Source organism: Fringilla coelebs (genome assembly GCF_963513975.1).
Source record: "Fringilla coelebs genome assembly, chromosome: 9".
Taxonomy (NCBI): Eukaryota; Metazoa; Chordata; class Aves; order Passeriformes; family Fringillidae; genus Fringilla; species Fringilla coelebs.
The window spans coordinates 30,431,101-30,446,179 of record NC_140067.1 but is presented as its reverse complement, the minus strand read 5'-3'; the positions used below and the strand labels follow the sequence as shown (position 1 = coordinate 30,446,179).

At 51.5% G+C, this 15,079-nt stretch overlaps 1 protein-coding gene across 10 annotated transcripts in view; it reads left to right on the top strand.

The window, feature by feature from the left end:
- Nucleotides 1-15,079, top strand: part of PDE4DIP (phosphodiesterase 4D interacting protein) — a 35,983-nt gene that overhangs the window by 12,176 nt on the left and 8,728 nt on the right. For 6 of the 10 annotated variants that reach the window (XM_084211175.1, XM_084211174.1, XM_084211176.1 and 3 more), the window contains 16 exons: nt 3,385-3,504; nt 4,981-5,100; nt 5,339-5,431; nt 5,546-5,761; nt 6,270-6,428; nt 6,816-6,929; nt 7,154-7,291; nt 7,580-7,759; nt 7,992-8,186; nt 8,479-8,622; nt 9,613-9,691; nt 10,213-10,301; nt 10,482-10,598; nt 11,017-11,154; nt 11,469-11,584; nt 12,295-12,422. In XM_084211175.1, the coding sequence (XP_084067301.1) occupies nt 3,385-3,504; nt 4,981-5,100; nt 5,339-5,431; nt 5,546-5,761; nt 6,270-6,428; nt 6,816-6,929; nt 7,154-7,291; nt 7,580-7,759; nt 7,992-8,186; nt 8,479-8,622; nt 9,613-9,691; nt 10,213-10,301; nt 10,482-10,598; nt 11,017-11,154; nt 11,469-11,584; nt 12,295-12,422 (2,146 nt within the window). The remainder of the gene's footprint in view (nt 1-3,384; nt 3,505-4,980; nt 5,101-5,338; nt 5,432-5,545; nt 5,762-6,269; nt 6,429-6,815; nt 6,930-7,153; nt 7,292-7,579; nt 7,760-7,991; nt 8,187-8,478; nt 8,623-9,612; nt 9,692-10,212; nt 10,302-10,481; nt 10,599-11,016; nt 11,155-11,468; nt 11,585-12,294; nt 12,423-15,079) is intronic. The other 4 variants (XM_084211169.1, XM_084211168.1, XM_084211172.1 and 1 more) reach the window with 3 other exon arrangements.

The window sequence follows — 15,079 nt, the reverse complement described above, 5'->3', positions numbered from 1 at the left end:
CACAGCGCTGCCCTTCCATTGAGCATTGTCCTTGTGGTCCAGTGCTGAGCCCACTGGGGATTCTTCTGTGCTGAGATAATGCAGACAGCCACGTGTGGCTGATCAGAGGCTAAGAATAGGCAACTCGGTCCTTTTTAGGTGTGCTGCCTCTCTCCTCAGTCATTCTCTTGTCTCCTGTTTCCTCCTGGTGTTCTGGGAAATGAACCTTCCCCCCCCTCCATCAGCCCTCCCTGACAATGCAGCTTGCTAGGTGGGTCTAAGCTCTTTGTCATTTTCCTGCTGAGAAAACACCAGTTTCACTTCATCTTTAAGCTCAAAGTCGGCACAGCTTTTATCCACAACTAAAGGGAGTATTTTAAGCTTCTGGGCATGTGTTTTCCAGCAGGTGTGTTTTCTTTGTGCCTGAGTAATGGTTGGAGTGTGGGGAACGCCTGCCTTCAGCCCTGCCTCTGCAGGTCAGGCCTCCACCTGCCGAACATGCAGAGCCACCCAGGCATCTGCGGCGTGTGCCCTGAGGAAAAGGTGTTTTCCTCGCAGGTGGATTTGTGCCAGAGGATGACTTTAGGGTTGGTATTCAAGATAATTGGTTTATTTTCTGATCCTTTGAAAAGATCTATCAATTAGTGGCAGGTGTTGCTGAGAGGGGATGAAGCTCCTGCTTTTGGGATGCTGTTGTCTCTCTCGATAGCAGTCCTAGCTCCAGGTTGCCTCTGTTTAGCTGGCTTTAATGAAATGTCCTTTAGTATGCAGTCAAAAAGCCAAACTCACTTCTTTACCACTCCAGTAATGAATAGAGGGCTTCAGTCAGCTTCAATTCTGGAATATCCGTGTCAGCCTAATTGCATTCCCATTAGCAGCCTTAGTGCTGCCTAATGCTGTAGGTAGCCTCGGGGATTAGGAAAATGCTCGTTTATTACTATGGCAACTGTGGCAGTGCTGAATTGCTCTTGCTCTTTAGCCGGCTTGATGTCCCATCTGCTTCCCGGAGCTGCGTGCTTTTTTCCATAAAAGCCTTCTTGAGAAACGAGGCTAGGGAGGAACGTAGGAAAACTAGTTTTCATCTGGAGCACAAAGGCATCGCGCTGGCAGCAGGAAGCCGAGGATGTGAACCAGGGCATCGTGGCTCATTTGCTGATGGTTCTCACTGCTTGGGGTGTGTTTGCAGGGTAAAAACGGGCTTTCTCTGAGCACCGTGGCGTATTTACAGGTCGACTTTGTGTCACACATGGCCATCCTCTTCTAGGAATTGTGTTTTGAGGAGTTTCTCCAGACTCTGCCATCTGAGCAGCCCTGCCAGGATTTTATCCTGCGGGATTTTTTACTGCCGGTTCCTTGCCATGACAGCAGCAGCTCTTCAGCGCAGGGTTTGGCTGAAGGGGGAAGGGCTTAATCCTTCGGATGGCTTTGAGAGCAAAAATGGGAAGGCAGATGCAGCTAGTAGGCTGAATAGTTCTTGCACAAATGATTTTTCTTTTGGTATGTAAAAGCAACACCCTTTTTGTAAGTCAGGCACTGCTGTTGTCCAGCGATTCCTGTGCATAAATGTGAAAGGAATATCTGGAATATATAGGACCACAGTTCTCTTACTGCTTTTGCAGTTCTTTAAATTTACGGAGCATTCTGATGTCAGGGCATGTGACCTTGTAGGTACCGTCTTCCTGGGCGTTTTCTTGAACCAACAATTCCTCCCCTTCCCCACCAGAGCCCCAGGGAGGTGGCACCAAAGGAAGCCTTTGTGAGACACTCCCGCAGCTGCCTGTGGTGCCCTCCTGACAGCCAGGCTCTTCCCCACTCTGCTGGGCAGTCTGAGCTTGGCAGGCTCAGAGAGTGCCGTGATTATCATTTCTAAAGAAGTGTTCTCTTGGGGTCAGTGTGTGCTGAGGCTGCTGCAGCTGTGCTGAGGAGAGATTGGCAGTAAAATGCTGATGTTGGAGAAGTCGACATGGCTGCAGGGAGGCACAAGGGAGGCAGCTTGGGCTTTGGAACTTTGGACTCTGGAGCTGGCTCTGCCTTTCCCCTCCCCGCTCTTAGCTCTTTCCAGGTTTTCAGCCCTTTTTCTTTTTCTAATGTGAAAATTGAGGAAATGTGTTTTCCTTTTCCCCCCTCTCGATTTTAATCAACCTTATTTCAAAATAGCTGCTGTGACAGATTCCAGCAGCTCTCCCTGTCTCATCCAAAGCCTTCTGGCAGAGAAAATTTGTAATCACCATGTCTGTAAGTGTTCACTGAAATCCTAACAAAACATCAGGCTAAAGGGAGGTGTTACTTCTGTCTGTGAGAAGCAGTGCACAGATCCAAGGGAGCTCCCCTGTGCTGATGGCTTCCCCACAGACAGCATTTCTATGGCCACTGAGGATGAGGATTCACCCTGAACAGGGCTAATTGGAACTGACTGCTGTGGCTGTGCTGCACTGCCTGTGTGTGTGCTCCAAAAAGCCCTGCCACGTTTCCACAGCCTCTGTGCTGCATCCCTGCCGCCCTTTCCAGGGCTCCCACCAGTGCAGTCAATCTTGTGTCACTGATAATATTCAGGAATACTGAAGGAGCTCTGTGAGGGCTGCAGAGGGTGCTGGGATGGAGTGCTGCCCTAAGGAGTTAACTCACTGGGCGGGGGACAGCAAAATTGTGAGGAGGGATGACAAGGGATTACTGTTGTGCTCAGCCAGCCGGCTCTGGCAGGCCACGTGTCACAAAGTAGTCTGTTTACATTCCCAATAAGTGGGTATGTGTCATGAAAACAAATCTCAGCTGTGGCACTGAATTTGCTCCTGTTTGAGGAGCTGCAAGGAATTGTACATGGTTTGGGTGCTGGAGAATGAGAAGTGGCGAAGGAGAGCCCAGAAAATCACAAGTGGAGGGGTTCAGAGCAGGGGGTGACTGCTAGGTCGTGGCAGGAGGCGATCTAGTGGGAAGGATTTAATGTTGTACACTTGATAAAGACAGAGAAGCTCTGTAGAACATGGGGACCATTTCAGTGTGGGTTTTGAAGCTTTTTTAAAATGCCAGCAGGGCACATGGGAAGGAGAGCAGGTTTCAGGGATATGGCTTGGGTGTGGGGAGAAGATCCATTATTAGCCCACAGACAGTGGTTGGAGCTAAACAAGCTGCTGGGCTCGTGGTACAGTAGTGAGGAGAAACAGGGAGCCCAATCAGAGCCTGGGGGCACCAGGGCACTTGTGGTAGATGAGGCAGAGCTGCGTGTGCCAGCCTGCCGCCCCAGTGAAGGGAGGCACGAGCAGAATGATGTCCCAGAGCCAGTTAGAAAAGCACACGGGGCGTGTTTGAACCCGTGCTGCAGGGTCTGTGATGGCTGACAGCTGAAGAGAAGAAGCCAGTGCAGGAGTTGAGCCATTTTCTCATTTTTCACTGTGTTTCTCCTTTCAGAATTTGCAGGATGAGCGGCAGCAGGCAGCTCCAGGCAGCGCTGCGGCAGGGGAGCACGTGGCCGATGTGCGTGCAGCAGAGCTGCAGGGCAAACTCCAGCACTTTGAAGCTGCCAACAAGGTATTTCTTCATGAAGAGCACATCCAGTGCTATGAGTCTGATGTGGTTAGTGTCAGAGGGTGCCTCCTGGCCTGGCTGGAGGCAGGTACCTGCACCTCTCTCCCAGCAAGGGCGTGTGATTCTCAGTGCTATTGTCTGTCAGATTCAATTAAAAACATTTGCTTTTTTTTTTTTTTTCTGCAGCTGGGCTGTGTAAATTTTCCATATTTAATTTTGCAAATCATTATTTTGAAGGAACTTTTTTCCCTTGCCTGGTGAGCCTTCCAGGAGCTGGTGAAGGAGATGCACAGGGCTGTTTCCCTGTCTCTTGGATTTACATGGGCTGAGGCTGGTGTAGGAGAGAGGGACTCCTGGTTTCATTTCTGTTTAAATACTTGGGAAAGAAACATATATCTGAGTTCTCTTGAGGCAGATCAATAGTAACACATGTTGAGAATGGTATGTGTTCTTAATTATGCTCTTGAACTCTAAGGTAAATTATATCCTCTGGAAAAACAGGTTAAATGTGGGGAAAAAAAATTGGGATGGAAAATTTATTTAAATCTGGGGATGGTCATAAGGTGCTGCAGCTGCCTGGACTGCAAAGCTTGACGGAAATAGAGACCCAGGGCCCAATTAGAAGTGTTTAAACAGGTTAGGGGGAGTGTCTCGGGTCAGAGATAACAGGACAGGTGTGTCAACAGATGAACAACAGGAGGAAATTATGTGGCACCACCAGCTCCAACTCCAGAAGTTGAGTCCTGAGTAAGTTCATAGGAAGAGGTGTATCATCCAACTTTGAGAATGCCAACAGGCAGCATGTTTAAAAATGCTAATAAGCACTTGTTTAACTACACAACATGTCCTCTGTCATGAGCTTTATGGTGAAAGCAGCAAACTGTCCTGAAACTCAGATGGGTAGCGTTCTCTTTAGGGTGAGAGTGTCAAAGGCAAAGGTTTCTCAGGTTGTAAACCAGCCGTGGAGACTGATGAGAGGTTCCTGGCAGTGGTCAGGGTCTTTTGTGCTGAAACCAGAACTTAATGCTAAATAAGCCACTGTGATCAGTGAATGTGTAGCTTCTTTGTGTTGATATTTTTCTTTCAGATTTTTGGGAGGATTTTGGGCTGAAGCAGCCCCTTTCCTTTTGAGTAAAGAGAAACAAGTGATAAAAACTGGGAGGGAGGGCTGCAGGGCAGCCTGAGTGAGGCTCTCCTGGGGAATGTGGGAGGCAGTATGGTCTGTGAACCCAAGCCTGGAACCTCTGCCCTGCACCTGAGGGAGCAGAAGCACTGCAGTAAGTCCTGTGAAGGGCCTTTGTGTTAATTCACCGGTCTCCACCCAGCTCCAATGGTGTTTACAGACTCTAGAGGGAGCCACGTTGATCTCGATGTGGTCAACGTCAGGGCTGTATGGAGTAAGGAGTGGAGGGAGTCTTAAGAGTGTTTACATAGAGCATTAAGCAGGATTAAATAAACCCAACCTATTTCTGTCTTCAGTTGTTACAGGAAAAGCTGAATGAATTGAATTTCGAATTAAAATCTATTCAAGAAACATCACAAAGGCAAGATCGTACAATCCAGAGTCTGAACGAGGCCCTGAGGAGCAAAGAGAGTAAGGTAATAGTTCAGGGTGGGCAGGGTGGTGCTCACAAAAACAGGGAACTGTGCTCTAGCCCTGTGGGCAGTGGCTAAGAAGGAATGCTTGAGCCACTGCTTGGCATCCTGCGTCTCACTAAATTATTTCTTGCAAAGCCTCTTTCATGTGGTGCTGAGATGTCATAATCCAGGCCGGAGGCTTGGGATGGGAGAGTTTGTGCTTGGTTTGCCACTGACTGGGCGTCTGTGCTTGGCTCAGACAGAGGAGCTGTACCACATCATCGAAGGGCAGAATGAGACCATGGCCAAGCTGCGGGACATGTTACACAGAAACCATCTGGGACAGCTGCAGGTATGTCCTGGAAAGCCTCAGGTACAGCAGGTTTCATTCTGCAGGGATCTTGGTTTTTAAATCCCTCACGTGAAGAGAATCTCTTGAGTTTCTGTGAACCCTGCTTTTTGGTAGGTGTCCGAGAGCCCACTGTCACCCCAGGAGCAGCAAATGTCACCTCTCGATCTTCAGAACGCACTTTTCTGCACCAAGCTGGAGGTGCAGAAACTGAAGAGAGCTCAGCGCCAGAAGGAGCATCAGCTGGCTGAAGCCAAGAGAGCAACCCAGCTCCTGGAGACCACGGTCCATGAGGAAGAGCAGCAGAAAGAGGCAACCTGGAAACACAATCAGGTATGACAGGCACTTAGCCTGGAAGTTTCTGGCTTTGCACCACTAAGGAGCACTAAGGTGGTCAATACTCTGCTCTCGTTCATCATTTCTGCTGACAGCAGACTGGGCACACCTGCCTAACCCCTTGTCACATGTGGCAGGGAGAATTCTCCGCCCTCCTCAGTGTCATAGCTGAGGATTAAGAATCAGCAAAAAGCCTTGATAGTGAGTATGTTGGCACTTGTACATCACTGGCTGGTGCAAATGTCCCATCTCTTTTTGTGATATTCATGTCCCCTGCTGCACAGCTTAGCTGTGATTGACTAAAGCTCTGCCTGTGGCCAGAGCAAGGGGTTTAGATGGATGGATACCCTGGGCAATGAAGTAAATTTGAAACATGGCAGTGTGTTTTGCGATGTGAAAGTTGTAGCATTGCAGATAGCTGTTCCCACAGCCCTTCCTTCCACTGGCTTACTGTTTATGGTTGTGTTGAGGACTGAATTCCAAGGTACTTGTTTTTTCCTTGCAGGAGCTGCGTGCTGTGGTACAACAGCTGCAGGCAGAGGTGCAGGACAAGGCTCAGCAGCTCCAGACTTTGGAGTGGGAGAAAAGCCGTGAGCTGCAAGCCCAGGAGCAGAGGGTTCAGCGTTTGACTCAGCAGTTGGCTCACAAGGAGCAGCTTCTGCAGGTGAGATCAGCAGAAAGCTCTGACTTGAGCATAATTAAATGGAGTCCCTGATCCTACTTTGGTGTTTGGCCATGCAAAAGTCTGTCTGTAGCTTTCATGCATGTTCTTTGAAGAAAGGAAGGAAGGAAGGAAGGAAGGAAGGAAGGAAGGAGAGGGCTTCTTGGCCCCCAGGGTGAGGAATAAGGCACAGGTATCCATGTACCTCAGCCCACAGCAATGCCTGGTGAGCCCTGGCAGGGGTTAGTCAGGTGCTGGCACTACCAGCCTTTAATGTGAAGGCTAGAGCAAGCATCGGGTGGAGGTAGTTATCCTTGTGTGCTGCTCTTGGGGGTGGGGGAGGTTTCTGTACTGTCAGTTGTACTAGGGGGGTGTGTGTGTGATCTCTAGGAGTCCAGGGAGCTTCTGCAATGCCAGCAAAGCTTGGAGAAGAGCCCTGCAGCCATGAATACCATGTTGGAGAAACTGCAGCAGCGTGTCAGTGACAGGGATGCTGCTCTGGAGGTGAGCACATATTGTAGGTAATGTTCCAGCTGTCCCTGAGGCTCAGCCTTTGGGTTACCATCAGCCCACGCTGACTCCAGGGGGGACCATATCTTCTGCATGCTGTTCATGGCTCATCCTTTGAGAGGAGTCCCCCTGGCAGGGGGAGCTGAAGTCCAACATAGAGAGGGTGTGGGCAGCAGAGCCCCATCCCCCCATTGTGAATGATCCCCTCTGTCACCCAGCGAGCAGTAGATGAGAAGTTCTGTGCCCTGGAGAAGAAGGAGCAGGAGCTGCAGCAGCTGCGCGTGTCCATGCGGGAGCGCGGCGGTGACCTGGAGAGGCTGCGCAGTGTCCTCTGCAGCAACGAGGCCACCATCCACGTGAGTGCTGGGCCTGCACAGCCCAGCAGGGCTGTGGGGACGTGGTGCTAGACACACCTTCCTGCCAGTGCTCTGGGGACAGTGTCTGCAGGTGTTTGGTTTCCTCTGGCCTTGTGTGTGGGGCAGGTTCCTGGGCCAGTCTTGTTTCTGGGCTGGGCATAGAAGCCACCTGGAGCAGATGGGTGAATCTGTGTGACTCTGCTAGCAGTAGAGAGAGTATTTCCAGTTTTGCTTAATTTGGGATTAAGTTTGTGTCCCTGCTTGAGCTGCTTCTGTTGTGGTACTCAGAGCCTGGAGAGCCTCCTGAAAGCCAAAACCCTGGAACTGGAGCAGGTCTCAGCAACCTGCCAAAACCTCCGCTGGCTCAAAGAGGAGATTGAAGCCAAATCTGGCAGCAAGCAGAAGGAGCAAGAGGGGATCATCCAACAGCTGCAGACCTGCCTGCATGACAGGAACAAGGAAGTGGAGGTAAGGCCTTAGCTTGGCTTCCTGAGCCTTCAGCCGGTTTGTCTATAGAGAGAGTGGTCCCAAAGCAGAGGCTGCTGCCTTCCTCACCTGAAGCTCTACTCAGCGTTTGAAGGCTGGCTGCTTCTGGCACTTGAACCTACCTATGCCTGCTGACATTGCTCCCTCAGCTACTCCCAGGCTGGAGAGTCCTTGAACATCTTCCAGTCTCACTCCTTTCCTCCCCCTTGCTCAGGAGCTTACAGCAACTCTGCTGTGCAAGCTGGGCCCCGGGCAGAGGGAGGTAGCAGAGGAGCTGTGCCTGCGTCTCCAGCACAAGGAGAAGATGCTGCAGGATCTTCTCAGTGACCGGAACCGTCAAACCATGGAGCACGATGCTGAAATTCGGGAGCTGCTGCAGGCTCTGAGCACCAAGGAGCAGCAGAGCAGAGTGAGTTTTGTGCAGTGCCACAGCGGGTGGCTGAGGTGGGTGGCACTGACTTTTGTTAAACAAGGAGAAGCCCTGGAGTGGACTGAGAGAAACAGAAGAGTTTGTTCTCTGGTGAGCAGAGATGGGTGTGAGTGGCCAGGAGCAGTAACTGCCAAGTTGATTTGCAGAGCACTTGGAGTCTCCACTGACAATGAATATTGAGATGGTTTGCCTTAGGAAGGTCTCCGAGGAAGAAGAGGGACCAGGACCCTACCCTATCATGGCCTTATCCCTAATTTTCCCCCTCAATCAGGTGGCTGCAGAGAAGATGGCACAGGCTTTGGCTGAAAGGAGCCAGGAGCTACAACTGCTGCGCCAGCACGTGTTGGGGAAGGACCTTGTTGGGACCCAGTCAGCTGGTGCCAGGCCATTGAAGCAGGACAAACAACCCATACAAGTAAGAATCATGCACTGTATTTCTCTGCCTGTGGCCTTGGGCCTTCAGAAAGAACTAATTGCCACAGAAAGAAATAGGAGAGAAGAGCACCGCAGAGAATGATAGAAATGAAAGTGGGATTACCAAAAAGTCTTCCTATAGGAGAAGAAGAAACTGAGGAGCAGGAATGCTGCCTGAATGTTCTGATCTTGATTTCACCAGCCTTTGTCACTCAGTGTCTCTTTTTGTTTTGATGGAGTAGTAATTGAATCTCTGGGGCACATGAGAGTATGAAAGACATCCACCCTTTGACCTTGTAGCACTGACCCACTCCTTCCTTGGGCTGGGCTGCCTTGCTGTATTGTAATCCCCTCTCTGACATTGTCACATTCTGGAGGGGACAAGAGAGCTAAATTTAGGTCTCACTAATTCTTGGCAGATCCTGCTGGCTGTTTGCTGTCTCTTCCACAATTGGAGTTGGTATTTTTAAAGCAGCTTTGCTAAAACCCCCTTTGAGGCTGAGCACAGCTCCAAGGCTGCATATGCCATGGCTCCTACTTGAGCAGCTGTTAATGGTTTATTGGTGAGCTGACGTGTTGAATGTTTTTAAGCAGCTGTAAACAGGTTTCTATTCCCAGCTCTAGAGACTTCCAGGGATGTGTTTTCCTTCCTGCACAGTCTCTTTGGGCCACATCTGAGATAAGGATGAGTCTCAGTTGAAAGATGGCGTTGCTGCAATTGAGTGAAACCTGTTAAATCTTTACTGTGAAGACGCTTGCTGCCAGCAGCTTCCCAGTGCCAAATAAAACAAGGCCAGTGCCCTCTTCCCCACAAGTACAACTTCTGGGTGCAATTCACTTGTTCCCACTGCTGGGCTACATCCCCTTCATCGTTTTTTCACATTTTAGAGGTGTCAACAGAACAGCCAGCAGCTTTGCTGCAGTCCTGGAATTCTGGGGAAGCTGTGTGTTCCCCATGAAAATGCAAACCTGCAGACTTTTATGTTTTCAGGAGATACTGCGAAGAGCTTATGGAACTACAGTCATTGCTGGATCCCCACAGGAAGACAGCAGCTGCAGGACAGAGGGAGGTGAGTGTGGGACAGCTTCTTTTGAGGTCCCCAGATGCGACTGGGACTTTCTGCTATAGGGGAAACACGATTACATAAAACTGGAACAGTAGAGAACTGTGAACAAGAGAATTTTGAAATAAAGCTCTGCCTCTCTTTGGCTGATGTCTGAGGATGGGAGTAAGGGAAAGAGGCTGCTGTTGGGTTTGAGGTGAGGTGTTTCTACTCAAGATCTGATGCTGTCCACTGGAGAGTTTTTGACTTTGTTTCAGGCTGAGCTGAGACAAGTGTGTAACTGTTTTGGGTTGCCTTGGGACCAGGACATGTGAACTTTGCCAGGGGTAGGACAGCAGGTCTGTGATGTTGCCATTGCTTTCAGCTGCTGTTGAAAGACCAAGCAAGGAAGAAAAGCATTTTCTGAGAAGACAGTGTGATAGGGAGCACAAGCACCAGGGCCCTGTCTTGCCAGAGAGGGATTGTGTGTGATCCTGGGGTCTGGACTGGCACAGGGTGTTCCTGCAGTAACCTAGCTGTCTTTGCAGTTACAGTGTCAGCAGCAGAACTGGAGAAGGATCTTGTCAATGCCAAAGAGGAGCTGGAGCTAATGACAAAGAAGGAAAGAGAAAGCAGGGTGAGCTTGTGATGGAACCTGTGCTGATCTCCTTTGCTTTTGGGAGACCTTAGGGCTGCCCCTCACTGGAGATTTTGGACCCTGCTCTTGTGAGGGTACCCCCAGTGAGAAATGGGGGCCAGCATCCTGCAGGGGTGTTGGCTTTCAGAAGTCTCTGAGGGGCTTCTCTTCCCTCTGCAGCGGGAGCTCACTGCTCTCCAGTCTGTCGTGGCCACACAGGAGGAGGAGCTGCAGGTGCAGGCCTCAGATATTGAGTCCTTGACCAGAACCATCCAGATGAAAGAGGACCTCATCAAGGTGAGGTGCTGTGCTATGCTGGGGGAGTTCCACGTGGGAATGCTGCAGAGGAGTCTCTTTGTTCCCCACATCCTCAGAGCAGTGTGGCTGGCTATACAAGATGCTATTGCTGCTGGTTTGCCTACAGCTCTGTGGGTTCCTTTGGCCAGAAGGCAAGGGCCCCAAACCCCCAGACTGTTCTTATTTGGTGTTTCAAGTCCTTTAACCGGAGTGCATCCTTCTTGTGTCCCATCTTGCTTCTTACTGAACACTCTGGTCTGTGCCTAATCCACTCTCAGTGCTTTGGCATTTTTTCCTTAGAAGACCTGGATCTTTCCAAACACTGGAAACTTCTGACAGTTGCATTCCAGGGAGGTCCAGCTGTCTTTGTTACTGATCCCTTCCTCATTGAGCTCTCCTGCTGTTTGTTGGGTTTCAGGATCTGCAGATGCAGCTGGTGGATCCTGAAGAAATTCCAGCCATGGAAAGGCTGACTCAAGAAGTGCTGGTGCTTCGGGAGAAAGTGGCCGTAGCAGAGTCCCAAGGACAGGAGGCTACTGGAAACAGAAGGCAACAGGTAGTGTGCCAGTGGGGCAAGCCTGGATGTGTTTGTGTTTGTGCTGGCACTCAGGTATGAGGTTTTGTTTTCAGCCTTTAGATAGGCCAGGGTGTGCTTGTTCTTGGAAGCTGGCTGTGTCGTTGTGGGAATACAGAGGAGAACATCAGCTTTCTTTAGCACTTGTCCAAAGAGCAGAGGCTTTTGGGAGTCCAGGGATGACATGGACACAAATAAGAGAGGAAAGGGAGCTCTCAGTTTGTCAGGGACAGCTAGATAACTTCCTTCGGTTTCTGTCTCTGTTTAAGAGTTGCACCTTGTCTCTTCTCTCCAAGCAGTTGTTACTGATGCTGGAAGGGCTGGTGGCTGAGAGGAATCGGTTAAATGAGGCTCTCCAGGCAGAGAGGCAGCTCTATGGCAGCCTGGTGAAGTTTCACACACACCCAGACAGGTAAGTGAGGCTGCCTTGGCTCTGTGCTGCCCTGCTCTGCCAGGGCAAGCAAGGCTGGTCCAGTGGGGCAATCTCTGAAGCAGGGATCATTCTGCAAGTCTGAGAGTTTTCAGTGGGGGCAGAGGGAGTCTAGGCAAAGGATCAGCCAAATGCCTCTTTGAGAGTCCAAGTTTTAGGCTGCCTTTTTCCCTTGAAGAGGCTGCAGTGGGCAGCTTTAATGGCTCCCTAAACTCCCCCCCATTGCCATGAGGTTTCTGTCTCTCTTCCTTGGGTTATCTTTTCCCAGCTCAGTTTCCCACCCACACTTGGCCACCTTTCAGAGACTGCTGTCAAATTCTCAACCAACTGCTGGGTTGATAAAGATCCCTCTAGGTGCTTATCCAGGCAGTTGCCTGTCCCCTGATTTAATCCCCTGCCCTTCACAGGGCTGCAGCCTCTGGGATATTTGAGCTACCTGATAGCAAGGGAGCACATAAATGGAGTGCTTGGGAAAGTACTGCAGAACAGCTGCGACTCCGAGGCCCCTACCGCGGGCTGGGGCCTTTTTTGGGGGTGGCTGCGCTCTGGGGAGGTTCGAGGTGAGGCAGGAGGTGGCTGAGCCGCCTGGGAGCCCCCGGCGCCGTGCCTGGCTCGGTGTCCCGAGGGCGGGGCCGGTGCGGGCTGCGCTGCCGGTCTAACCCTCTTCCCTCCTGTGCCGCGCGTCCGCTCAGCGCTGCGAGAGACCACGCCCTGCAGGTGGAGCTGGAAGGGGTCCACGAGCTCCGGGGACAGCTGGAAGAAGCTCTTGGAAGAAGCTTGGAGTGTTTGAGCAGGCTGGAGACACAGGGCGCCATAGGAGGTGGGGAACAGGAGCGTGTGAGAGTCCTACCCCAGCATGCCTTCTGAGCACTGGCGCTCGCCCGCCTGCCACGGAAACGGTTCACTAACCTGTCTCACTGACTCAGCTTTGGTACTTGCTGATGGTACGATAGAACTGGTGCAGGGCTTCTTTTTTTTTGTTTGTTTGTTTTATTTTTGAGCTGCTTTGGAAACGGCGATCAGTGCAATCCACATGTGTCTCGTGTTATGTTCCTGTCTGACCCACCCTGGTGGCCACTGATGTATTTGCACATTCAAATCATTCCATTTTAGTTATTCCCCTCTATCTCCCTTCTTTTCCAACCACCATGGGCCAAATAAAGATTCCCTATCTCTAAAGGAAACACCAGATGTTTTCTATCATCTCCCAAGTGCATGAGTGTGAGTTTTTGTATTCCCTCACCATTCTTCTTACCCAGTGACACCTGCCCCTTGGGTTGATGGTGGCTGGCCCAAAGGGAGACAGTGTATATGGAAAAGTGTGTTCCAGAGATGGAGAATTCAAGACCTGGGGACACTTGCCTGGGCCTTTTACATAAGACTTGAGTGTAGAACCAGCAATTCAGTTTATGCTTAAACCAGATCCTACTCCAGCGTTAATGATTTTACTGACTGGCTTTTTTTCCTAATTGTAAGTTGTTTCAACCTAACTTGCAAGTGCCTTCATGGGAGAGTTTCCTCCTCCTCTTTTAGACAGATGGTTTGGGAGGGACTGAGACCTGTCCCTGCTCCCAGGGTCTGGGCTGTGTCTGCTCCTTTACTCGTATGTGTACATATCCCTTACGTGCTACATGTGCCCCTTGGGCCATGGACAGCACCCTATTTCTGAGCTGTCTGTCCCCCTCAGCACCACTGCATACCTTTTCCAGGCCCTCTTCCACCTTCTCTGGGAATGTGGGAGCTGGTGTAAAAGCTGAAAAACAGTAGCAACAACCCTCCAGTGACCAGGGCTTCCCATGCACAGTGGGCTGTGGATCTGCTGTCTTGTACTCAATCACTTCTCAAAATGGCAGGAGCAAATTTTGCACCTCTGAGCATCTGTTTGTGCTGGCTGGGGAGGCTGAGCTAGGGGCAGGCGGAGCAGAAGAGCTGTGTGGTGCTGGGCTGCACACCTGGACCTGAGACTGCTCTGTTGCATGGCTCCCTGCAACTGCTTCAGCTGGCACCACCTGTGCCTTGTGCTGCCCCAGGGGCTTCTCCTCCCTATGCCCCACGGGGGTGGGAGGCAGCAGAGCTCCCCTTTGCAGGCAGCAGGGCAGCACTGCCCCTCTGGGTCAGCGCTCAGCTGTGACTGCAGCAGCTCTCCTGTGGCTTGAAGGGACATGGCTGGGAGCTGCTGGGCAGCTCTGGACTTTGTTAGCTTTTCCTTTCTTTGTTTCATCTCATTCCCTTCTTACTTCTCTGTGTAACGCCATCTTCTCTTCATTCTTTTGCTTCTCACTTTGTAGAAGCCTTTGTGTCCCTGTTCTTACCTTTCCATTTGCCCCCTGCCATCCTGGCACTGATGCCCAGCTGGCCCCCTGGTCCCTTGGATACCATGGAGCCCAGGACCCAGCCCAGACTCATTGGCATGTCCAGAGAGGAGTCTTGGCTGGTGCTCAGGCATCTCTCTTCTCCACCTGTGTCTGTTTTGCTGTAGATCTGCCCCTGCCTCTGTTAGCATCAGTGCTGCGAAGTGCCCCTTAGGGGCAGTGCTATCCTAGGCTCAGGTGCCCCAGCTTTTCTGGCCTGTTCTTTAAGGCCTCCTCTTATCCCTGATAGTCCTGGCTGAGCATTCCCTGCCTGAGATCACCCTCTGTCAAACTGTGCAGTGCTTTGTGCTGTCTTCTAGCTCTTTGTGGAAGTCCTTCCTTCCTCTGAACTTCCCCCAGGACCTTGCTTCCTGTCCCTTGTTCCCAGCAGTGTGAAGGCTCCTGTGCAGCCCCTCTACCTGAGTGTCCTGTGCTCGTGGGCTGTGTACAATTTGCAAGCATGTCACTAATTATCTGTGCCTTCAGGCTGGGCTGAAAGCCTGAGGAGTCTGTGGAAAAGCAGAGCTGTGGCTGCATCTCTTGTCTCCTGTGGCACACACAGAGCTGAGCAGCCTGGTGTGCTCCTGCTGTGATGGGGGGCTCAAGTGTGTGGTGACCCCCAGCCAGGGCACAGCTGCCCTGCGTGCACACATCTCTGCTCCTCTGTTCTGCCCCTTGGTTTCAGTTTGGTTTGGAGTCCTTTTTCCTTGAGAAATGTGCTCCCTTTTACTCCTCAGCCCCGGAGCACTGGGAGCCGTGTGGAGCTGTGGGCAGTGGTGAGAAGTGGGATGCTGTGCCGTGGCACGAGGGCTGATTCTCCCAAGTCCCCAGAGCAGCTGTGTGTCACCCTGCTGTGGTCCCTCAGCCACGGTGACCCACCTTGAGAGCCTTGTGGCCCTCAGCCCCCAGCAAAGTCTGCGGCCGACGGTGTGATGCCCTCACCCTTCCGGGCCCCCAGGCACTGCTCCAGCCGCCGGCTCCCGGGCTGAGCTTTGGCTGTGCCGAGTGCCGCCTGCAGGAGCTGCTGCTTCCCTGCGCTGCTGCTGCCGCGGAGCCGTTCGCTCCCAGAACAGCATTTCTCCTTGTGTGGCAGTGATGGCTCTCTGTGCTCCCTGGGACACGGCTG